Source organism: Callionymus lyra, chromosome 9 (genome assembly GCF_982586985.1).
Source record: "Callionymus lyra chromosome 9, fCalLyr1.hap1.1, whole genome shotgun sequence".
NCBI classification, from domain to species: domain Eukaryota; kingdom Metazoa; phylum Chordata; class Actinopteri; order Syngnathiformes; family Callionymidae; genus Callionymus; species Callionymus lyra.
The window spans coordinates 1894911-1919715 of NC_141826.1; the positions used below are offsets into that span (position 1 = coordinate 1894911).

The window sequence follows — 24805 nt, forward strand, 5'->3', positions numbered from 1 at the left end:
AATGAAGTGAAAAAAAAATTGCTTTATTAGAGCATATTGTGATGCTTTAACTTTACTTCTTTTGACGTTGTCCACCATGCTATTAAAAAAGGCTCCTTCTCCTTGGATTGTCAAAGCGTTAATTCCCTGCTGGAAGCCTTTGTAGCTTTACATTCACTTTGTTGTTTATCTAAAGTGGGTCTTTAATGCTGACAAGACAAAGCTAATATTGTTTTTTTCATCATAACAAGGTGTATCAAACTTACCCTGTAGTGTCCACCCTAAAGGAAATACCTTGGTGTCTGTCTTAATGGAGGACGCCCTTACTTTTAAACCTTTCATTGTTAAACTTGTGAAGAAATGATAACCTAATTGTGTTTCTTCTTCCACAATCAAGCATCCTTCTTTTTGGTGTAAAGAAGTGCCTTGTCACTGCCACATTTTATCTGTGTTAGATTATGGTGACATTTTTTATATGGTGCTGCTTTTTCATGTCTTCAGATGGTGAACTTTGTTACCATTCTGCTCAGAGGTTCATCAAAAGCTGTATTCATGTAATGTAAATGTGTTTCTGTCCAATGTGTAACCTTGCTGCGTCTTAGGTAGGACTCTCAATGGGATTTTTTTCCTGGTTGAATAAAGATTTAAATAAAATGTAAAAAAGAAACATCTTACCCATTTGTGTTTGTGCCTTCAAGAATGTTGAATTGTGTGTCGGGCCGGAAATATAAAACGTTCAAGGGCAGAAACACAATTCTTTTATTTGCTGTGGTTCTTTTAGCCAATGTGGCCTTAAAGCTGTTCCAGGAAAGTTAAAGATGAAGCATTCAAAATATCAGTTTCACCAGCATTTAAAAACTCCTTCAGTAAACAAATATAATACACATGTGCACTAGGCACACGAGGCAATAAAGGGTTTTCTTAAACATCGCTTTGTTATTTCCTGGAGGAAGTGACTATGGTGTTGTCATCCTCACAACGTTGTTATCAAAGCTGAAAGACAAAAAAACAATTCATTATAATACTGGTACAGCGCTAAAATAGAAATATATTTTTGGCGCAAGATGACATTGATGAAATGAAACACTTAACTTAAGACAAGATTGGACCACCAAATGCTTTTCAAAAATTCTAATTTAAACATTCACAGAAAAAAAAAATAAAGCTCTGGAAGGACACATTTTAGATTGTTTTTTACCTTTTAGAAAAACTGTGCAATAAGTTCATCTATTTCATTGCATACAATTAAAATAATCTCTGCTGGATTTGCTTTTCATTTTCTCCTGCCTCTTGTAAATTTAAATGTTGTTATAGTTTTAATTGCAATGGTTAAACCCACTATAAAAATGTTATATTTATTAAGGATGTGATTTAGTAAGAGACAAGCAGTTACATTTAAAAATGTATAAATCAAAAGTGGTAAAATAAGACTTTTTATTAATGATTCAGTGATGAACTTGAGGACTCATCACAAGATAAGTTTTTGTAAAATGCAGCAGAAAATAAATAGAATCACTTTATGCAGTTGACAGAGCTTGATTCACGTAAAGTCTGGAGTCAAATCATCCTGATATTTCATTTAAATAAACTCACATACTATAACTCCAATTCATCATCTACCTCCAGACATACTTAATTCCACCTCCCCTTCTGTATACATTTGTTTTGCCAATAAAGCTGTTTTTCTGCCTCTGGTCTGCTCTCAATATCACAAACGTTCAAGCCTACAAGAAGATCAAGGTCCTTAATACACTAAAGAAAGATAATGAGGCCAAAAGGGAGTCAATATTTTCGTCTTTAGAGTCCTGCATATTTTCTAGTGTTTACTAAGTTTAGCATATTTTACACAGGGTGTTATTTCTTCTGAAACATTCATTTGGCTTCATTTCCACACTTCTGTGCTGCTGGCCTCTTGAAGCCGCCTCTGGTGAAAGTTGATCGCCTCTAAATATTGCAGTGCAACAGGACACTGGATTGGAACTGAAAGGACTGGAGCATGTTGGTCAGTGTGACTGTTCTCAGCAATGTTTTTACTGACCTACATGTATGTAAACAAAATCTATCAGTGTTCATGATAAGAACATATTTTTGATTCACTCCTTTTCCTGAATACACTTACATATATATATAGAAACATATAACGTTTACATCATTTTGGATTTCCTTTTGTCGTATAATGTAGTTGTGTAACGCAGATTCTTATCTACATCCGTCTGTCTTAAGTAATAAATAATGAGTAAGTAAGTAAGTAAGTAAGTAAGTAAACAAGGAAAGGTTATTTGTAAAGCGCCTTTCTAGACCAGGGTCTCAAAGTATATGTATGTACAATAAGACGACTTACTTATTTTCTTGCAAGTTCCTTCCTCATGCAAGACTTGAAGGAAGTATGCTTCTCCTCGAGACGGACGCCCTGTGATTGACAAAACAGTTCTTGAAAGTCCACTAGATGGCAGTAAAGTGTCGCGCAACTATCTGCAGCCGGAGTTGAGACGTTTTAACACAAAGTGACAAGAAGCTTATCAAGACATTACGTTTAAATATATCAGCACCTGAGACTAAAACAAAACTACTTGACTTAACTGAATATCTAGGTGTCATTAGTCAAATTTGAAAAGTGTGGCATTCATTTGTGTCGACTTTGTTAAATAATAATATGATTCATATTTAAGGCTCACCCCTTTGCCACGGTGCAACCGGTCCTTCATGACGCCAATGAACTCCTTGTGGCTTAGTTTGCCATCGTGGTCTTCATCGAAAATCTTGAAGACTGTGTTGACCAGGTGACGAGAGAGTTTGATACCAGTGGCCACGTAGACGGCACGACTGAACTCCTCTGAGGAAGACATACAAGTGTATTTGAAATACAAAGAGAAACAAGGTGTACATTCACTTGCATGTGTGTTGTTAAGTTAGTGACCTGTCAGGGTCAGGGGTCAAATGCAAAAAATGGGAAAGATTTTCAGGTAAAAACACTGACATCCAGCTGACCTGTGTTTAAGATTAGTTACATTATCTGTCCATGTGCAGGAGAAGGAGGTCGAGAGATGATTTGTTTTTAAAATCATGTCATTAAAATCAATAAAAAGTCACTTGCAGAAGGTGACTTCCAGAATTGATGACGAGCCTTGGCAAACTTCGATGCCTGACCAATCACAGCAGAGTGGGTCTGGTTGGGCTAAACAAGATTTAATCTCCAGAAAAAAAAGTGTTTTTTCTAATGTAAATATTTGAATGAAAAGGGAGTTTAGTACAAAGAGACACCTACTGATGAGATGATGAGTATAACAGGTCCAAGATCAATTTAAGAGACACTTAAATCAACACATTCGTTGCGCTTTAATGTCTAAGGAAGGGATGTTGACACCGGTCTCTATTTCCTCTCGGGATAAAAGCTGGATTTTTTTCCCAGCAGTCTCTGTGATCGGTGCAAAAGACAATTTAAAAACGATGCTTTCTTCTGCACATTTGTAATTTGTAAGCATGTAAAGTCTGCACGGTTTTTGAAGCCAAATGTAAAATTGGCTGAATTCTCAGACATTGTCCCTGGTGAGTGTTCCAGGTCTGCACCATCTTCATCAGTCGTGTACAGGGGTACACTCATTCATTAAGAGTTAGAGACACCGAGTCGGCATCTGGAGCTTGTTTGCTCGATCAGTCTCAACAGTATTTGAGAGTCCAACACCAAGACAAGACCGAGTAAGAATGCACTGGAGACCAAGACGAGGCCAAACCCTTCAAGAGTGGTCCTAGACGGTGACCATTCTTGAGTACTACAATACTAATGACTATTGTGTAAATACCTTGACCAATGGAGCGGTTAGCGAAGTTGTACATCTGCATGGCAATGGAAAAGTCTTCCAGGTTGTTGAGGAACTGGAAGAAGGACCTGAACTCTTCAAAGACAATCCCCTGCAATTAAAAAAAACTTTTAGTCTCCTGAAGATAAACTGTCAGATGTGTCTATAAAGTGTGACTGCATGTGTCAACACCCCAATTCACACGATCCATAATCTTCTTCTTTTCATCCTGAGAGGAATCCTTTAGTGAGTATGGGACCTTGAAGCAGTCAGATAGATAACACAGTCAAACAGATAAAGCATACATTGCTGGATTTTCCCTGAGCGGTATGGACACGCTGAGCTGTCAGCAGTGGGGGGAGGATGGTAGCTACTGGGACGGGGTCAGGCCACTCGCAGACTTCTCTAAAGCAGATTAACCTGATACTTGAATAAACAAAAACAAAAGTGATGAATCCCTAAACATCTCAAGCTCGGCTCATGACCTCAAACACTGGGCCAATTGATGTCCACTCAACCATCCTGCAGCTACTAGCGCCTGCTCTGGCCCCGGGCCCCGCCTAACAAGCCGCACCGAGTCAAACAAACCAATAATGACTAATCTGCTGTTTTAACAAGGTGAGGGCCATAAAACATCTCTTAGCCTATTCATGAAACCCACTTGGCTATCAATAGAGATCTAGCAACACTCCGAGGGGCTGCTGGTGTCTCTTCAGTGTGCAAAAGACTCATGCAAGCTGGAATGAGGATGCATCACTCAGCAGCTGGTTAACAGCAGCCGGGCACAAAACCAACACACAAACTGCACCAGAAGATTGTTTCAAATAACATTTGTTAATTGTCTTCAACACCACAAAAAAAATCACTTTGTTATCATTCCTCAATAGCAACAAATAGTATTCTGATTCTGATGGAAAAAGACACTTTTTATGTGATGTCTTTTGCTGTTGAACCTCTTGACAGATTTCCTGGAGTGTATTTCTATCCATACCATCGGAGATGAGAATGACCTAGTAGATATAACAACTAAGCTTCATTTTTGATGAGAATAAATAAAGAGATAGTGTCAACATTCGGCTTTTAAATAATCTTTCATGTATAAATGTGTTGTTCATGAAAGATTGATTAATTAGTTATAACATATAGATAGTTTTTTTTAAAGAATCAACACCAATGTTTTCGTTGTTTATATATTCATCATTACTCTATTCATCATTGGACTTATTCTATTTTAATTATTTTATCATAAATATTGTATGACTATTTGAATGTATCAATTGTCATTATTGTTTGTATTCATTATTGTAGATGTAGGTATTTTAATATGTGTACTGTGTGTCTTACTATTATGTTAGGATTAACCATCTTTCGAGAACTGCAGTGACAAACCAATGTGGGAAGATTAAAGACAGATCTTATCTTATCTTGTAAATGATGATCCAATATTGTTTGTTTGTTTCCTAGCAATTGGAGATAATCAGCAAAATAATGAAATCTGCCAAGAACCCAAAAAACAAGACGCCAGAGTGTCAAACTGGTCCAGAAAAGGGCAGAGACGGTGCAGGTTTTGGGACCTACCAGTCAAGCAACCTATAGTGGAACCAATCAGGCGTCTGAAGACATTAAACAATTGATTGTCAGTCAGGTGTTGCTTGTTTAAGGTGACTCCTGATTCGTTAACTCATGTGTGCTTGACTGGTTGGAACAACAACCTGCACCCTCTCAGCCCTTTTCTGGACCATTTTGACACCCCTTTATGCTAATGTTGCCATCAGTGAATGAATTGTTCAATAGACGTTTAGTTGGTCCTGACACTGAAGTTAAACTTTGTGGCTCGGTGGTGGAGAGTGGAGCTCCTGGTTCGCACCTTATCATCGTGCATGCTGTGGCTCACGTTCTCCAAATAGCTGCTGACATCGTCTACATTGGTGTAGCGGAGCAGGATCCGGGCGAAGTCTTCCTCGCTGATGGTGGGCATGCCTTTGGAATAGGACAAGAACTCGATCTCCAGCAGCTCTGTCTGCAGGTTGTCCATGAACCTGTTGGAGAGACATAGTCATGCTTACAAGAGAAGCTTCCACCCGAAATAAAAATCCTCCACTCACTTGTAAAAGTCTTCAAACTTTAACTCGGCTTTCCCTTTTTTACCAAAGAAATGCACCAGCAGGGTCGTCTCCGTCTTTTCATCTGTGAGCTATCGAAACAATACGTTTTATATTCATCCACTGCTTAGAAATTCCATGTGGTAAACATTAACAATGACATTTATATAAGCATGTTGGTTGATGCTGGTTAATAACTAGGCCAAGATTTAGCTATTAATGATCACATTGAGTTAATGGTTAACGTTTCACTGACGAAGCATGAAAGCTGCTTCCTGCACACCGTTGCCTGCAACACTTCCATTGCACATTCTTCAGTGTGTTCTTATTTAGACTTATGATTCAATACAGCGACAAGATGTTTATATTCAAAGCCATTTACTTTCATGAGTTTTTGTTATCAAATATATATTTACCTCCATGATCATGATTTTTTATTTAACATGTCAATAAAAAAATATTTTAAAAGTCAATAAGCCTATATTTAGAATATGAAAAAATAAAATATGAACAATTTTAAACCAGTTTTGAGGACGATCTGGATTATCTGAATGTGAGATTTTCAGTACAATTTAAAGATTTGTAAGATTTGTCGGTTGTGCAGAAGTAGGTTCAAGGTGAGCTCCTGTTCTTACATGCCACTACTGTGTGTTATGCAAGCAGGTTCCAGCTCATTACTAACAATGATATTACGAATTCTAAAAAAAAAATATTGACATATTTTTTTGGGGGCTAAACAAAAAAAAAGAGCTGCTTTGTGGATTATTGAAACTTCCACAGCACTGTGCATACAGAAATCATATATCTACCTCAATAAGGTCAGAAAAGAGAAAATGACTGGTGCCACGCTTCAGAGCGTCCCACATGCCTCGGGTCTCCACATGCTGACCATCTTTTTTAAGGACCTGTGGCAGTGGTTAGAGCACAGCTGTTAGAAGACAAAATACACATCTGGCAATTGTTATCATTCTGGAGCGAGGCTGTTGCATCCCTAAGAGAAGACTGCTGATGCAAATGATTAGATGGAGGACTCATACAGCTGAACATGAACAGATAGGTGAGCATACCATCCACAGAGGACACACACAGCAAGTTTCCACACTCCGGTAGGTAGAAGCAGACTTTGGTGAATCTAGGAGGCTCATCGTGACTGAAGGCAGCGCTGCAGCCATGCGTGCAGACTCTTGGCAGGTCAAAGTAACAAAGCTAACACATGTCGAAAGCATGCAGGTGAGAGAATGTAGCAGAACATTTGTCTTTGGTGCCTGTTTACCAAGGAAGATACATTCGTACACCAACACCGAAAACTAGACAACAGTATTTTGTTGCCCTGCTAAAATATCACTTCTTAAATATTTTTTATTATAGTAAAGTGATACTACATCAACAACAACAACCCAATTCCATGGGAAAAAAACAAAGTTGTCTAGTGTTTATTATCTGCTTGTTCACCTTTATGTTAATAAAATACGTGTATTTGCCTCTGTAAAACAATACATAACATTGCAGAAGAATAAGCTAGAACGCCGAGCACTAAATGAATTCCCTTATTAGCTTCTCGATTGACTAAATGAATATAGGTCAGCAATCTTTTTCATGTGAAGATCTTTTTGGGACTCTTGCCCGCGTAATTTGGCTGTTATTTATTTAGTATTTTACCCAAATCGAGGATATAACAGCTGCTTGCGGTTCTGGAGAGGTGGGTTACCTTCCCTGGAAAAAGGAAAACGTAGGCAGGTATTCTCTTGTGAGTCATGTTGTTTCCAACCAAGACAACCACCTGCTTATCCTAAACAAAACCTTCCTTGTGTGGAAGTTCACACTATGCAACCTTCACACTTCACTTCTCATATCCCATTTCAACATCTTTATTCAAAAGAAGCATAACTCCAACAAGAGACAAAGCTCTAACCGACTCTTTTACTGATATTATTTATCTTATTCAGATATTTTTCATCTGGCAGGCTTCAGGGGAAACTGGAGAGGGCTGATAAAACACTTTTCGGCGGGGAAAGATTTACAACATGATCCGACAGCTAATTACGGAAGCCTTTAAAGTGCTGCACCGTTGCCGACTCAGGCCATGAAAAGATCCTTATACACTTGTAATTACAATATGCTGGGGGAAAGCCCGACCACAGGACTGTCTGTTTTGGAAAAAGTTTTCACCTTTTAACTTTCATGGAGAATACACCTAAAAAAAAAAGCAAGTGGTGAAGCAGTGTCATGTAAAGATGGATCTGTGTTGGCGTGTGTTAAGTGCTTCTCATGGTGCTGCCCCTCGTCCCTGACTGGTCTTCATGGTCAAACCCACCACAAAAGGAAACCTGAGCTGAAATACCACTCCTCAACACACTGTAAAAATAAAACATGGGGGTCTGGGTGGAAATGTCACTTTTTAAGGCAAGTGGTCGATGAAGTGGAACCTCTCGTACAATGCCAGCACAAGGAGAGAACATAAATCACTGCACGCACGCTCAAAAAACACACATTATGCAAGATAAGTCAGCGCAACTGATGCATTAAAATTTCAGAGGAATCAACCGAGGTTATCTGAGACAAGTGTCAGCCTCTTTGATACATGGGAACTTTCTATTCAGGTGGGAGCGATGCATGCAACAAGCGGGAGAGTAAAAAAAGATGCATACACTTAGTGGCTGAGATTTATGTTGACCGTAGAGCTGCAGGCTCTGAAATCCAGGAGGGGAGGATGCATGCATGACAGAAAGAGAGCGGAGAGAGAACATCAATCCATGAATCATTTAACAGGTTCGCACTCGAAATGGCTTTCAATTGATTTCATACCATTAAATTTATATGACCCATAAGCCCAAATCAGATCTCTTCTTTTTTAATCTTCATGAGTACTTTCAAAGTTTTCACCCTCAACTTTGTTTTCACGCAAAACTTCCCTTTTTTTTCAAAATCTGGAGTGCCTATTCTAATGATCTTTTTGATGGTTGTACGGGCTGGAGATTATCACAGAACTAGAGATGCTAACGTCCCTCCCTGCACAGCTAGCTCCACCATGTTGTGTTTATGTGATAAGACCTCAAAGAGCCGCTGCTATCACGCTACTGGGCTCTACCTGTTTACATCCACCTGCATGTTGCATCAAACCCCCCTGCAAGGGATCAAAGCTCCAGACATGTTTTACCCTGTATGACCGTGTTGACTCTGAGAAGACGCTCCTGTATGACTGCCATAGTTACGGCTCAGGACTTTTAGTGTATTGTAATTGACCACATGAGGTTAGTATCATTAAATATAATTTTTCTCATTTACGATATTTAGCTTTCTAATTTGTGAAAAGAAAACGAGGTAAATTGCTTCAATAACCCTAACTCTAAGACAAATAGAAGAATATTTTATCTGTGAAGAAGGAAGTAAAATATGATTTTGATATATAAAAGGTCATAAAGACTCTTGTATACTTTTGGTAAGGAACATTTTAGATGGGCCCGGAATTTCAGAAAACAATCAAAAATCAGTGAGAATAAAAACATTAAAAAAGATTAAAGATTTTACATTACATTGTAATAATTATTTACATTAATTTTATTTATTTTAGAGTAAGTTTAACAAACTCATTTAAGAAAATATTTTAGTCAAAACCCTCTCGTTCAATTCACTGTTAAAAACTGTTGTAGCACACTTGGGACATGTGGTTTATGTGATAATATTGATTTTCTTTTTACTCTCATAACATATCAACACTTGAGCTATATATGATGACGTGGGACCAAATGTGGCCCGCAAGTCAAGCACGTTAACACTTAGATGAATGGAGCATAAATGTTCAACCATTTCAACCAAAACTAAGTTTCTTTTTTAATTGTGGTTACAGCAAGTTACCATCTAGACTTGAAACATACCTGCAGGTCATATTTTTGCATGTCTTCAAAAACATCTGTTCGACCTTTTTTCGTTTTAAAAATCTCTTCCAGCTGTAAAAGAACACAATTTTATTTGAATTAGAATTTTAATGACATCATACATGCATATGTCCTACCACTAGGAACTCTCTCTTGTCAACCATTTCATTCCCATCAGCATCGAACATGTTGAAGGCGATCCTGAAGCCGGCATGTGGCTCTGAAATGACAAAAACTTTCACGAATACATTTTTTTTCAATTAAGGTTTCGCAAGTAAATTCAATACTGACTTGTTAGAATGCACAGCAGGAAGAGGTATTCAGTGTAGCTTATGATGCCTGAAACGGAAAGAACAATTAGCCAGAAACAAAAACCAGATTGTTACTTTTGGAGAACAATGTGGCGTCAAATGGCCCTCACCTAAGTGTGAAGAATCATTCAAACTCACGCATCTGGGACAAGTAAACCATCCAAGGACTGAGCAATCTGCTCACACTCACTGATAGCATCTTAAAAGGTGCTTTTTACTTCATGCTCGGTGTTCCGCTCACACAAATACAAGCTTTACAACTAAGCTGACCTATCTGAACACAAACCCAAACAAATTTAAGGCCCACGGCTTCTGATCGTGTTTGGGTAACAAGGTGTAATACACTCTCAAGTGATCTGTCACTGATTGAGAATGGCCGAATCAGGTTTTTTTGTGTCATGTCCTTCAGCTCCCTTTGTTGTGTGACATGGAGACGGGAAGGGTTAGTGTCAGGAGGTATCTTAGTCGACTTCTGCCCTCTGCCTCTGAAAGCATTCCCAAGCTTTTGTTTGCCCGGGAAGAGAGAGAATCCAGCGTAGATAGTTCTGGGTGACTGCTCCAGGTGTTATGGGAAAAAATAGAGATTTGGGGGATTGCTGCCAGGATAATTCCCAAAGGAGAAAGAAATAAAACATTTCAAACAAAGCTGCTTGAGTGGCAAGAAGATTGTTGACCACCATCATTTCCCATGTGAAGGTTGATACTACGTCCTCTTCAAATGTTTGCTCAGATTTATGCCCAAGTCTACACCAGGGTTAGGGAGTTATATTAAGAAAAGGATCATAATATATACTGTGACTCTTGTGAGGGTCATCCAGCCAAACTTTAATCAAGAAGATATGTTACATGCTATTGATTCTCCGCCCTCATAACAATTGTTGTGTGTGTCACTGTGAATCAGATGGCGTGCCAAAGCTCCACATAAATAACTTCATTATTGTCATGGAAAGAATCCAGCAGGGTTTGTCGTGCATCAATAGCTTTTACGCAATAACATCACGTGGATGTTTGATGATGTGGACTTAGACGTTCATTTTCGTCTGGAGCGAAGAGCAGCCATGTGACCTAAATGTGTCTTTATCATACATAGACATTTTGCCACCTTGGTCGGATCACAAATGATATTGAGTAAATTGTATTTAAAAAAAAAAAGAATTTAAAACCACATCAAAAATCAGATACATTTTAAATTTCCTTGTCAATGAGGTAATTGCAGAATCCTGTCTGAAATCAACTGAGAAAGAAAAATGTTCCTCTTGGAACAAAATAACATATCCTTGCTTTGAACCACCTTAAGTAAAAGCACAGCTATTTTTAAATGCAGTTGTTCTGAACGTAGCTAGGCACCAGCAGAAGTGAGAAGCCACACAAGTGAATGGCGAAATCTTTGAAACCTGTAAATGTATCAGCTGTTCCTAGTCTGATTATAAGAAATGTTTATCTATTTTTAAGTGATTTTTCTAACAGATAGAATGAGTAATAAGGATTTTTTTTTTAAGTTCTGAATAATAAGCAAGATTCACGGATTCATTCTTTAACAATATCATTACGGTAAGGGAAAAAGGGACTTTTATTTATGAGTTGTGGCATGCTGGAAGAAATATAAATCAACACATATGCATCAGCCAGCACTGATATGAAACCCAACCTTCAACTCAGCACTGTGTCTTCAGTAGCCAGGACTTATGAAGACATTGATCTCTGCATTCAAAGTCTTTGAAGCTTAAACAGGTTCAGGAAAAAAAAACTTTTAAGATTCCAGCCATGTCTCACCAATACCACACACCTTCTCTCCTTGAGGGACTTCACCGGCCCCCTCCCTCCAGTCCAACCTCTCAGCTCAAGTAGATGTTGTTAGACAATACAGAGAATTCCACAGAAACACTTCATACAGAGTGGCAGTTCCAAAGATGTAATCCAATGCCATTCTTGGTCTTCATAATGTCCGTGGTGATCAGTGGGGTGGCCAGGGGACAAGTCTCGACAGAGCCGGGTTCAAACAGCTCCCTCTTTCACTGAAGCAGCGCTTTGTTCGCAGATCAATCCAGCGCTTTTTTTTTTCAACAAAGCCGCAACGTTTAACAGCAGGATTAAAAGCCCCAAATCCCAGCATTGACACTTAGGCTAAAGCAACAGAAGGGTAAAGGCAGAACGTTGAGATCAGATGCGCAGCTGGAACATCTGACCCAACAGCACCAAGAGTGTGCAGGCCCAGGTGGAAAGTCCAAAAGCTTCACCTGACAGCTTGATTTGGATATGGCTACTGTTAGTTACAGTGTTATTTCAAACCTGCATTAACACCCCAGGCCATCAATAGTAAACCACACACCACGTACTTCATTAGCTAGCCTACCTTAGGTCTAGCCGACATCTACTACTACTTTATGGTATCAATGGTATTTTTAATAATAAATAATAGCAAAGCTGTTAATATGTCAGAAACATGTGGTTCTTGACGAAATCAAACACCTTACAGAACCATAATAAATACAACTGAAATCATGTTTGTTATTTTTATCTTTTTGTGTAGCCCAGGGCTTAAGGGTCACTGCTTCAGAGCATTATTTTGTCGTTGATGATGAGAACACAAGTCCCGACTATGTCAACATTGGTTAGAGCACAGAGATATTAAGTGATTACATGACGATATATTTACCTTTATCCCTGAGATTCCTAAACATATTAGAAGATCCTTTACAAACTGGCGGGGTGTCTGTCAGGATCTTGTCTAATTCCTGTGGAGACAGAAACCAAATGTATCATTACTTTTCAGTCAAAATCATTAATTGTGTTAAGATTATGGAGACATTTTAAATCAACAACTTGCCTTCCTGGTGAGTGACTTGCATGTTCTTCTGCCTAAAGATGAACAACAACATAAGTACATAAGTGTTTTGAAACAGAACAAGTATAACACAACTTGTGAATTACTGCGTTACATTCCAAGGGCCAATAAAGCTTCAGATAAGAAAGAGGTGTTGTTAAGACAATTGGTCTTGAAACGGTATCGATAAAACTGACAATAAATCTCAGCTGCCAGATTTTATAGTCTCTGCTGAATGGGTGATGATTGGATTGGATGATGAGTTCATGTATCCTGGTGAAACAGTCGTTAACTATCACACCTAAATTCATTTCATTATATAATCTGGTTATTCATAATAAAAACAAATGATCAACAAGCAAAACTGTAAACTAACTCGTGCACTAAAACATTCCAAAGGCGGCACGCACCCAAATATTAAAGCAATCACAGTCATTAAATGCTGTCTTCATTACATCCATGACGCACGCAGCATTGTTTGGTCTCGCTGGCTCTCAGGGTTGTAGCCGTATAAATGAGCCATAAAAGTGGGGTTGCTGGGAAAGATGTCTATCTTTATGCAGGTGTTATGACTGAAGCACTTGGAGCCACAAATTACTGTCTGATGACACTTCAGAGGTCTTCAGCAGCAGGTACATTTCCTTCGACACCAGGACCAATCTTATGTGGCAGAAGTGACTTAAAGAAGAAAGTGGCTGTTGATGCTCTCACAGTGGAATATAGTGTTACACATACAAATTAAACCATACTTTGCGACTTTGTCTTTTTGGTGGAATTAACTTTTTAGAATTGATTTTGTCCAACAACTTGTTCTAACCTGGTGTTAAATGCTCCGTCATGACTTTGGCACAAATGTTCACCTTCAGGGCGAGTCCAGATTTGAATCTCAGTTAATTATGGGTCAGTGTCATTTCTGAGCTGCATGAGTTTTTGCAGGAATCGACCTGTGTTGAGTCAGACAATGAGGAGAACCCTTAGGTGAGACACAAACCAGACATTTTTATTAAGAAAGTATGTGTTTTGTGATGTTTCAGTTTGAAGGTTTTCAAATGTATTCAGCTCATAACTGCTTAGATAATCCATCTGAAACGTTTTAATAAAGCAATAATAAAGAGCAACACAGGGCTGTGGAATGACCTGACCTGTTAACCGCTTTCCACTGGTCATATTTTTAATATATTATGGCGTCAGGGGAAGAGAAGGCCAACTCACTTTGAGGTTCGGTGAGAGTGATGGAATCAATGAAGTTGCGTGGAGTCATGAAGAGCTGGCCCTCGTGCTCAACGGAACTGAACAAGCGGAATCTGCTTTCATAGGAGGACATGTACACGTCTCCATCATCCAGGCCATAAGTCCGAGCCTGTAAACACACACACACACACTCCTGGAATCCTGCCAGTCATATCAGCAGTGATAATACTGACTGAAAGATACTTGTTAGGAGCTGCACGGAAGCTTTTCTTGTCACATAAAGCCCCACTCACTGGGGAACAACAAAGAGGCCCGTGCTTTAATTCAGTAATGGGGTGCGTGTTATGTCAGACTTATTTTTCATCCTGGTGCACAAGATAATGTCCCTACAAATGTTCCAACCCTGCCAGATCAGAGGGCCGGATCGGTGAAGACAGAGTCGATCTCTCCGTCAGGTGGCACGTAGCCAGGTCCAGTGGGCATGGCGCAAACACCCAGGGAATGTGTGCCCCCCTCTGTATAACCATTAAACCCTTTCTAACTGCCCCCCTTGCCTCTCATCAAATGTCAGCCTTTCCACCACGACCCAGTGTCCAGTTTCTGTGGCGCTGGATTCCTGCAGTGAACTAATATCCTTCAAGGAGCAGCAGATTATGAATAACACACTTGTTTACATGTTTATTGCATCTCTTGTGAACATGTTAAACTACTGAAATCCACACATTTCCCTCTGGAGCTCAATAACTGGAGGTGTCAAGGATTGATCATTCCTGTGAAAGAGTAACCAGCGAATCTCATTTAAAATTAACTCCAGGTTACCTTGTTGGGATCCAAAGCTTTGAATAGACGACAGACTGAAGATGAATGAATATGTCTGAAGCTGTTAAGAGTTTTACTTAAATAATATTTTGTTGCAGCCAGAGAAAAAATAAATGTGATTTAATATCTAATAAAACCTTATTATGTAGTATGTATGTCCTTTTGACTTCAAACATGTTAAGATTTTACCATTTTATTTATTTACATTATTTTGTTCTACTTATGTTAATAACAGTTTAGTACACTTTGCCTATATTTTCAAACAAAAACTACAGCAACACAATCTTTGGTGATGTCTGTGCCTATTTAAAAGTATCAGTTATAATATTTTTAATCACAAGTTTTGAAAGACATCTCCAGATAAAACCAATGGATAATTTAGCTGAAATAAATAAATAGAATTTCATTTTTACTTTTCTTATAATTATTAAAGTTTTATTTTGTCTTTCTTAAGAATAATTTCCCAGATGTTTTTTTAATTCACAAATGTAAAACTGTGAAATCAAATTAATAGAAAATAAACAAAAACGGCCTTAAAAATCATCAATTCCTACAGATTATATTATATTCCTTTGGTGCTTTTTTTATATGCATAAATTAGTGTTTGCTATTAATGAAAGAAAAGTGTTTTTGTGTTTAGGATTGTGATCATTTCTATATTTTATACTCGTCTAAAACTGATATTTTCTCGGAATCATACGCATAAGCATCCAATCTCATTTTGTTCCTTATATTTCATTTAGTGATCAACCCTCATTTGAAGGTAAAAACTAATATTATTTTCTCCATCAATAAATGATGACATTTTTTGTAATTCAGCACCAAGATTCGCGGAGAGCTCCTCATGATGGCGACGTCTTTATTGTGGTCAATACCGCGCATGTTCTCATCTGAACCACAAGAATTTCTCTTATTATTATTATTATTATATTATCCAAGACAGCTGTCGCGCAGGTACCTTGTCGGCAGCGGCCACGGACGGCAGCACCAGCTGGAGGAGGCGGTGGTCGTCGAGGCTCCTCAGCGGCGGGCGGACACCGGAGCCCGAGCCTCTCTGGTAGTAAACGGCCGCTGCGGTCACACCCGCTCCCGCCGCCAACACTTTCAGAACCCTGGTCAGCCTGTAGGACCCGGAGCGGCTCCTGGAGCCGAGAGAGAAGAAGAACCTGTGAATGGCCGCCATGACTGTTTACACCGAGCTGTGACGCGCGAGACAGGACGTGAGTGCTTCAAGTCCCTGTAGGAATAAAGAATGTTAAAATATTTTTTTGTTGGTGAGAAACTGTAAATGAGTTAATAAAGTGTTATTTGAACCGCTAAGGTGACGTCAGTGTTGCGTTGAACTTGTTGTGTGTCTCGTGGAAGTGGGCAGCCCCGCCCACGGCTCCTCCTGTGGGTCCGCACCTGCCTCGCCGCCGCCGCCACTCTGAGCCTGAACGCACCACGAGCCGCTGCTCTCCGTCCCGCTGTGTCGCCTTCACGGACCACTGGTGCATCCCCTCAGGTATGCGGCACGAGAGGCTCCCAGGGAGCAGCTCATGAACAGTGAGAAAGATACAAAGAAGGTTCGAGCCCGAGGAGGATGTTCTGCCAGGTACTCTTCAGCAACACTTCTCTTTGAACTTGGAACACCATGGCTGCCGCCGCTGCTCTGGGCGAAGTTGGTGGCGTCCTGCACGGCATTGAAGGCATCACGCACGTCGGCTCCCACTACCTGCTGACCCCTCTGGACGCTCCGACCCTGCTGGGGGACCACCTGCTGACCGGGGACAGGCTGTCCCGCAGCACCGCCGCGGATCTTACCCACCTGAAGGGGATCCTGAGGAGGAGGCAGCTGTACTGCAGGACCGGCTTCCATCTGGAGATGCATCCTGATGGATCCGTTCAAGGGACCAGGAAAGACCACAGTCGCTTTGGTAAAGTAAAAATGGGGTTCACTCTACTGATGTGTTCTGATGACAGTTTAGATGTATTAGAACTGTCACTTTATCTACAGTTTGACAACTGAGTTTCTAAAAGCTTATAGTTAAAGGTCTCCAAAAAGTAAGTTTTTGGTAAAAATAAATAAAAAGTTAATTAATATGATGATCTATATGTATAAATAAGGGTAACACCTTTTTTCAGAAAATGTAATACTTTTAAGTAATGCTTAATTTAAGCCTAGACACTTCAATATTAAGAGCTTTGTTTTTATTTAAAAGTTTGGATTAATTGTTAAAATCGTTATAATAATTCAAAGAAGAAGCCACTGATGGCACCGTTTAGAAGTCGTGGCGATTGTTTAAGCACAAATTAAAGAGGCGTAGCCAGTGCCTGTCTAGTCTTCTTTTCTTTGAAATTAATCTGTAATCTATTTCAAAGACTGTATGAAACAACTGTGTTATTCTTCTCCAGGTATTTTGGAATTTATAAGCCTTGCCGTTGGCTTGATAAGCATAAGAGGAGTGGACAGTGGACTTTATCTGGGGATGAACGACAAAGGAGAGCTGTATGGTTCTGTAAGTACCATCTTTTCACGACGCTCCGTCCACGTGATGACAGGGAGATTATTTTTGTGTGGAGATAGGATGAGAAAATATGTGACGGTTCTGCTCTTGATTTATCTTTTGTTTCATCTCTCAGGAGAAGCTCACCGCCGAGTGCGTCTTCAGAGAGCAGTTCGAGGAGAACTGGTACAACACCTACTCGTCCAACCTCTACAAGCACGGAGACAAAGGGACGCGTTACTTTGTGGCGTTAAATAAAGACGGGACGCCGAGAGACGGGACGAAATCTAGGAGACACCAGAAATTTACTCACTTCCTGCCCCGGCCCGTCGATCCCGACCGCGTGCCAGAACTGTACAGAGACATCCTGGGCCACAGCTGAGAATTGTGGAAGTCTGGTCCAGATTAGGAGCTGCAGCCTTTCCCAGGCAGAACGCTGGGACGCAGGCAGCAGGGGAAAGAGCCGGTGCAGACTGGTGGACAGCGACCTGGCAAGCAGCGATAAAAGGCACCGGGGCCTCATGTAAGGAATGCTCTCAGCGGCAGGACAACAGGAGGGAATGTCTGACTCCGTCAGCCAGCACCCTTGACATGAGGAGGTCACTTGTTCCGGCGGACGATCGCTCCTAAAGTACCTGTGCGGAGGTGGAAGGTAGCTGACGGAAGCAGAGATGAGTGATCGGGAAGTGTTTCCCTCGGGAATGGGGAGAGCGGTGGGATCCAGGACACTGGTTTGTTCCGAAGGACTTTGAAGGAAAAAAATGTCTTCTAGATTTTTTTAAGGAGTAAAGTGTAACATTTTATTTATTCATTTTAGATATATATATTTATGTTATATATTTATTTATTTGAGAATATATTTTTGCATTAAAAAAAAACACTACGGACTGTATGTAAAGACTGAAACACTGTACTGATAGCCGTTAATGTGATATGACAGAAAATGTCAACAAAATTTAGAAGTACATAATAAATCACAATCATAGTTCTGTTTAAAACGTTAATACTGCTTAACGTCTGTCACACATGTCAGGACGAGAAAATGATTTTACTTCAACTTTACACAGAATATATGTCAAATAATAAATCTGTCAAAATCTGATCAGTATTTCTTATTGACGGCAACTTTTATTGAGCAACAATGTGAAGTTAGAGGGGTGTATTTTGACAGAGCAGGGTTGGTTTTACGTTCCAGAGTTTAAACATATAAATCTGCAAACAAGATCAATGTTGTCTTTCTTTATGGATGCCATCATCCTGAGGGACAGGGTCGTAGAAGTGATGCACGCATAAAACTTCAAAGTCTTCTCCCTTTGACGAGGAGACCGCTTGATTATACCGTCAAGACAAGTGAACTCTGACCTTTAGCAAAAGCTCGACAAATTAGCAGATGTATAAAAGCGGAGGTCAGAGCGATAAGCTCTTCCTCCGGTGGGAATAGGAGCTGAAAAGACTGCTAGGAAATTTTCTTCTTTTTTTTTCTTTTTTTTTATGATAGATGTGCGTTTTTGAAATTAAAACCTGGAACCTAAAAGTGATGTCAAGTGATGTAAGATTTATTTCGAAAGAGCTGCTATCTCATATCTGTGCTGCAGTGTCCTCTACGGTTGGGAGAAGATCTTTGTTGGAGCATGAAAACTCACCCTGTGATCTTCTCGTGCGAGAGATGGCGAGTCTAGAGGGGGAGGCCAGGAGAAAGGGGGGGTCTTGATATAGAGAATCAAACCTGCTGCCAACTCTCTCTCATCTGATGCTGTGGGACTTTCCCACCTGCACACCTTCAACATTAACACTCTTCTGTCATCGATTATCGAGAGCATCCAGGGACCATTATAACCTGCGTGCACATGGACATCCCCATCCTCTGTGTAAACACATGCATTACTATTCACTCATAAAAAAGCTGTAATTATTGTCTAACATTACCAAGGTAGCAGTGATAGACGGTGGAGCAGCTTTCATCACCTTTATTCCACGGTACAAAGTTTCCACTGATTTTTACGATGTTGCAACACATCGGAAAGTTTATCACAAAACGTTTTTTTTTTTGGACTGGTTTGGGAAAAGTGTTGATATCTATTTGTGGTATTTTGTTAAGAAAAAACTGAAAATATGTTTTTTTTTTTTTTTACAAAAGCAGACTTCCTTACATTAGATCTTGAGTTGAGCTGAGATCCCTTTGATAATTAAAAAGTGTGTTGTTTGAGACAAAAAAAATGATTTAAATAAGAATTGTTTACAGTCCCTACACTTGCAGCTACATCACCAGTTGAAATGCTAAAACTAGTAATAATGCAAACTCCAGCAGCTATTGTCTTAATAAAACTGATTCAATTCCCATTAAAGATAAGTTAGCAGAGAAACATCTAAATAGCAACTGGCCCTGAGAAACTGTAGACCTGCAGCAGCACCAGAAGTGGTGTCACCTGATGCACTTGTTCAAACAGTGTTTTGGAAATCTCCCTGGCCTGACATGGATAGTTCTGTTGAACCCGGACCGCCTCCACCAGGTGGTCCGTTACTCCTTTCCCGTCAGAACCCTCACCCGCTTGCTTAATGGACGCGCCCTCACTTTCATCGCCTCCTCGGCGGCGACCTTAAAGGGCTCCTGAGGAAACCCAATCAAGTGTGCGCTACGGTTCCGTGGGCAGGTGTGGAAGTCAGTGATCTGCTGTGTCTCTCCTCGCTGCCGGCGCAGGTGTTCCTTCGACACTCCACGTCCACGACTGCGATGTCGGTCTGCAGCAGGAACATAATGCTCTTTGTTGTGGCACCCCACTTAACAGAGAGCATAATTTCTATACTTAGAGGGCAGTGAGTGGGCAGGTGCTGCTCGTCTCACCTGTTACTCTAAATCTGTGACCACCTCACGGTGTGTTTGCTCAGGGATGGTGACTGCAGCTTTGTGTCATTTGAATCCCACAACTATTGATTTCAGGCTCTTTGTTGTTTGTTTATTCCTCAGTAAATTGCTGAGCGCACAAATTATGAGCTGCATGTGTGTTTATAGGGATTATAGCAGCAGTGTAAGTATAGCACTTGATATTTGACTGTATGTATCAGAACCAATCTGCCATAAAATGTGCCACCAAATAAACCCCCGCACCCACTTCCCCGTCACTTCTGTCTTTCTTCAATTATTCATGCGTTGTGGCAAAAGATCATCTCTGACACTTGCTGCATTGTACTCGATTATATCAAGATTGTTTTTAGTGTCAGAGCTAAAAGGATTTTGTGGTCGGCCCTGTGCAGGCAGTAATTAGACTAGCATACCTGATTCACTGACACTTCACATCCCGAGCTGTCAGCTCTGGTGGAAAATATGCTCCTCTGTTTGCGTCTCCATGGAGACATTAATAGAAAACATCAATCTTTAGGTTTAGTGCAAGACAGAAAAAGAAGATGAGGCTGCCAGGTCAGTGTCATTTTTGCAGAGATGAGTATCTCAGATCTGGGAACACGGCGGCGTATCTACAGCCGCTGACACTGACTGACAGTGTTTTGTTTAACTCCTGAACACAGAGGAACCTGGAGGAGGCTGAGCACGAGAATCTGAGCTGGTACAACAAACACAGCTGCAGCATCTTCGCCTCTGCAACCAGACAAGAATACAGGTTTGGAACATCCGTGTCCATGATATTTGGAAACCTTTCCATAAATGTAGCCCATTGATGGCCCACCAAGTCCTGTTATATGGCCCTTAGGAGCGGGGAAATATTTTTTATTAATGTTTTTTTACTAAGTAACTACATGGCAGACCTGAAACATTTTGGCGATACTGTCTCCTGCTTGACCTGAATACAGCACATTTCTCCAGAAGAGCTGGAATTGTTTTTTTGGTTTGAGAGAATTCTGGACCTCTTTCATACCCCAGCAGCAAAAGTAGATGAAGGACAGACAAATAGGTGAAGAGTGATAAGACGGTGCTTTATGAAAAAAAAACATTTATCAATGGGGAAACTTTTGAAAGCTTTTAATTTGAAAATAAAAAGTGACATTTCCCAAAAATTGCACAAAGCATTGTCAGATAAACCATGTTTCATTGTTATGTTCTGTCACTAGTATTGTGTGGTTGGATTGTGTCTGCAACAGACATTAGTGGATTTGCTAGGTGAGTTTAAATCCAGAGAGGGAGTAGGTGATTTGACCTAATGATGCTAATGATTTCTAATTGTTTGTTTCTAAACATTTTAATTTGGAAAAAAAGAAATGAAGCATTTAAGTCTATGCAGGTTAATTTACAACTGTTTAAGTCATAACCTCTGGCATTATCATTACTCATCCGTGGCAACCATAGTGGTATTTGAGCGTCATTTATGGAAATGCTTTACTGGTGAATTTTTTTTCATTGAAATTTTCAGGACTGGGTCAGAACAGTACATTTGAAATGTAAGATCTACCGTGCCACTCAATCTAAAATAAACTAACACCATACAGTGTTTAATTCTCACAAAACATTATGAAATTAACATTTTACATGTCATCCGCTCGCTTTTTCCACTTATAAATAAATAAGTTTGTTTTTTACACTACTGGCAATAAACATGATTCTGATTATTCAATTTCTGCCTTAGATTAGATAAGATAGGCTTTATTAATCCCTCTGGAGATCTCCTTGGGGAAGTTAGGATTGGATATTGAGAGAAAAATAGATAAGTCTACTTCTTTACATCAGTTGTAAAAGTTTCTTTAAAACCAGCAACTTCTTGTCAGATTACACAGATTTCCCCGAAAACCAATCTAATCTTTAACGTTGAGTTTCCAGTAAGTGTCATCTGTAGAAGGGGTTTCTTTCCTCACAGATGTGGATCGTGGAATTTAATATTTTATCACACAACAGCAGGGAGCTCTCACTACAACATCAAAAAAGTACTCAAACACAAACATTTTAAAGTTTAATCCGTGTCCTTGTGGACATTTTTGCCCATTTGGACCCATTTTCTCTTCATTTGGCCGTCGTTTTGCCATATGGCACAATTTCTATCACAGCTCTCTATCAACTCTGAAATTCCATTTTTTAAGTAGATTGACGTTTATGCATTTTTAGATTTTCTGTAACATGCAACGTCCAATAAACTGCTCTGAAAAAAAATCTCCTTTTTGTTTATACTTATACTTCTGAGTATACTTCCTCATTTTTATCCACTTTTACATTTGCACTGTTCCTCCTTAAAACTTCTAAATATCAGGACTTGTCTTTATTTTTGTCTGAACACCAGTTAAGATACATGTTAGTTGTCTTGACTTGTCTTGACCAAATATGGTCCAGCAAGTCATTGTTTGGCCGGTAAGGGGTTCGCACAGTTTTACTTTATAAACATTTATAATTATATACACCTATACATATTTTGTATTTATTTCATTTTTATTATTGTGTAGTGTGCCCCACCTTTTGATGTCCAATACTTTTAAGCTATTATAAAGATATGTTGGGATGATAATTGAAATTTAAGGGATAATATCCTGAAGATCTTAGAGTCTGTATGAGAATAATGCGGATATAAAATCGGAGAAAATAATTGTGATGATGAAATTATTGAATATGTACATTATCTCTGTCACTGAATGTGTGTAATACTACCAACTTTTACCTGAATGAATGCCATTTTAGGTAACAAAAGGCCAAGTTTTTAAAAGCATGAAAATAAGAATGGAGCCTTCAACGGTGTGTGTGTTTCCCAGAGTCACAATGAGGTCTTGACATTTGGGTGCAATAATTGCCGTGAATAGCATGCGGCATCAATTAGCCCCTCAGCGCCCTGACAGGTTATCCCTACAGGACATAATCATCTGCTGGCCAGCCAACACACACATAAACACACTCTTTACCTGCAATTCATTTTGTAGTTGGAACGTTTGTGAGTGTGTGCATCGATGTGTGCAGGAGGTGGTGGATGCACATGTGTGTTTGAAGAAGCAGTGGTCAGTTCTGTGGTGCTGCCGCTGTTATTACAGCATTGGTCTCTTTGATTTCTGGACTGTGGTGCAGATTGACAGTTTGTGCTCCCACAGGGTGTGGAGATCTTTGGGGTCAGGAAGAAGGTCAAGTGGTTCATTTCCATAGCTTTAACTATAGACATTCTGCCAGTCGTTGGGAGTAATTCAATCAGCTATCAAAACAACAGCAGCTCTCTTGAACATCCATCTTTGCCAGAAAATACATGAACATTAAAAAAATTGATATATATGAATTAATTTGAATGTCATAACCTGCTGATAACAGAAAGGCCTCTGGTCATTTTCTACATCACAAAATGATATTGTTCTTAGATTAGTAAAAGTAGGAAATAATTGGGAAGATATTGGACTATGGTTTCCTTTGTTTAATATATTGCTGACACTGATAACTTTTGCATCAGGATTTCACAACCAACACAGCACCACAAATATTTATTCAATTTAACAAAATACAAATAAGATTCAATTGTTTTTCAATTTTAAAATACTTTTATTTTCATTTGTGTTCATTTAATAATAATAACAAACTTTAAATTTCATTGGGACTTTTGAACGTAGACTTTAGTGCAGCTATGAATTTACCGCTAACTAAAAAGTTTAACAAGAGTACTTGATTTAAAAACTATGGGCAGAAGAGACGATTCATGTAAAAAAAAAAAACAATGACTCACATGTGCAGCACATCAGACACTTACGTGTTATGGTTTCTTTGATACCTCAGCATATCTGGTCATCAGAGTGCAACCTAGAGACTCCTTGGAGAGAACCTGCTGGACGAAGACTGTACTCTGGCTCTCTACAAGTGAACATGGAAATCTGCTTTGTTGTCCCTCAGTCAGGCGGAAAATTGCCAACCCATTTGTCATTGTATGCCGAGATATAGAGGTCAGTCAATGGATTCCTTCATGACAAGCTTACAGAGTCAAATGTTTTTCCACGGCCTCACCCTTTCACACCTGCACCTCCAGGTAGAATAACAAAACAGGGGAGCCGGAGAGAAAAGAGGGCTTAGTGGGAGAGAGTTAAGACCGAGCAGGGAAAAACGATATGCAAGAAGAATTCACCGTGAAACCATGGACGTCTATTGGCCGGTTCACATCAACTGAACCCAATATACAAGAGGCCACAGTGGCGGCTCCTGGAATACATCCAAGCCCGGAGAATACCACTAATTATTACCAGTCAGGGATTTTTGGTCCCTGAATATTATGTGATGCTTTAAAGAAGCTTAACTTTGATTGGTCCTTATATAACAAACAAGGCAGACAGGCTCTACCTCTGCAAGTTACCTGACATCAGCATACAGAGCACTGCATGTGAATATGATTTTGCACTGAAAATGTGTTCTCAAGGCATATTTTACCAGTTGATCTACAATCCAATACAATTAATTTGCTCTCTACATAGGTTCGACTGAGCAAGAACAAGACAACCAATCTATCTAAACGCTCCCTCAAAGAAAG

The 24805-nt window shown here is 39.6% G+C and overlaps 2 protein-coding genes across 3 annotated transcripts; one reads left to right on the forward strand and one right to left on the reverse strand.

Moving 5' to 3' along the window:
* Positions 1-722: 722 nt before the first annotated feature.
* micu3b (mitochondrial calcium uptake 3b) lies at positions 723-16222 on the reverse strand. 2 transcript variants are annotated; one of them, XM_087799579.1, is made up of 15 exons: positions 15857-16222; positions 14101-14248; positions 12892-12923; positions 12721-12799; positions 10045-10092; positions 9891-9973; positions 9754-9825; positions 8527-8568; positions 6688-6783; positions 5882-5970; positions 5644-5815; positions 3780-3888; positions 2655-2812; positions 2321-2389; positions 723-972 (listed from the first exon to the last, which is right to left on the reverse strand). In XM_087799579.1, exons 1-14 carry the CDS (start codon positions 16079-16081, stop codon positions 2321-2323), a joined length of 1422 nt encoding a protein of 473 aa, XP_087655705.1. In that variant the 5' UTR covers positions 16082-16222; the 3' UTR covers positions 723-972. The 2 variants fall into 2 exon arrangements, with proteins under 2 accessions (XP_087655705.1, XP_087655706.1); XM_087799580.1 differs by lacking the exon at positions 8527-8568.
* A 135-nt stretch (positions 16223-16357) lies between these two features.
* On the forward strand, positions 16358-18484 carry fgf20b (fibroblast growth factor 20b). The gene is made up of 3 exons (XM_087799584.1): positions 16358-16814; positions 17293-17396; positions 17521-18484. Exons 1-3 carry the CDS (start codon positions 16532-16534, stop codon positions 17764-17766), a joined length of 633 nt encoding a protein of 210 aa, XP_087655710.1. The 5' UTR covers positions 16358-16531; the 3' UTR covers positions 17767-18484.
* Positions 18485-24805: the final 6321 nt, after the last annotated feature.

Excerpts from the sequence above, each read along its gene's own strand:
- micu3b (XM_087799579.1), bottom strand. The coding sequence starts at position 16,081 with ATGGCGGCCATTCACAGGTTCTTCTTCTCTCTCGGCTCCAGGAGCCGC. Across the intron at positions 12,800-12,891 it reads GCAAGTCACTCACCAGGAAG|GAATTAGACAAGATCCTGAC; the intron begins GCAAGTTGTTGA and ends CTGTCTCCACAG. Across the intron at positions 8,569-9,753 it reads TGCAAAAATATGACCTGCAG|AGCCTGCAGCTCTACGGTCA; the intron begins GTATGTTTCAAG and ends CCTGGATTTCAG.
- fgf20b (XM_087799584.1), top strand. The coding sequence starts at position 16,532 with ATGGCTGCCGCCGCTGCTCTGGGCGAAGTTGGTGGCGTCCTGCACGGC. Across the intron at positions 16,815-17,292 it reads GAAAGACCACAGTCGCTTTG|GTATTTTGGAATTTATAAGC; the intron begins GTAAAGTAAAAA and ends ATTCTTCTCCAG. Across the intron at positions 17,397-17,520 it reads AAGGAGAGCTGTATGGTTCT|GAGAAGCTCACCGCCGAGTG; the intron begins GTAAGTACCATC and ends TTCATCTCTCAG.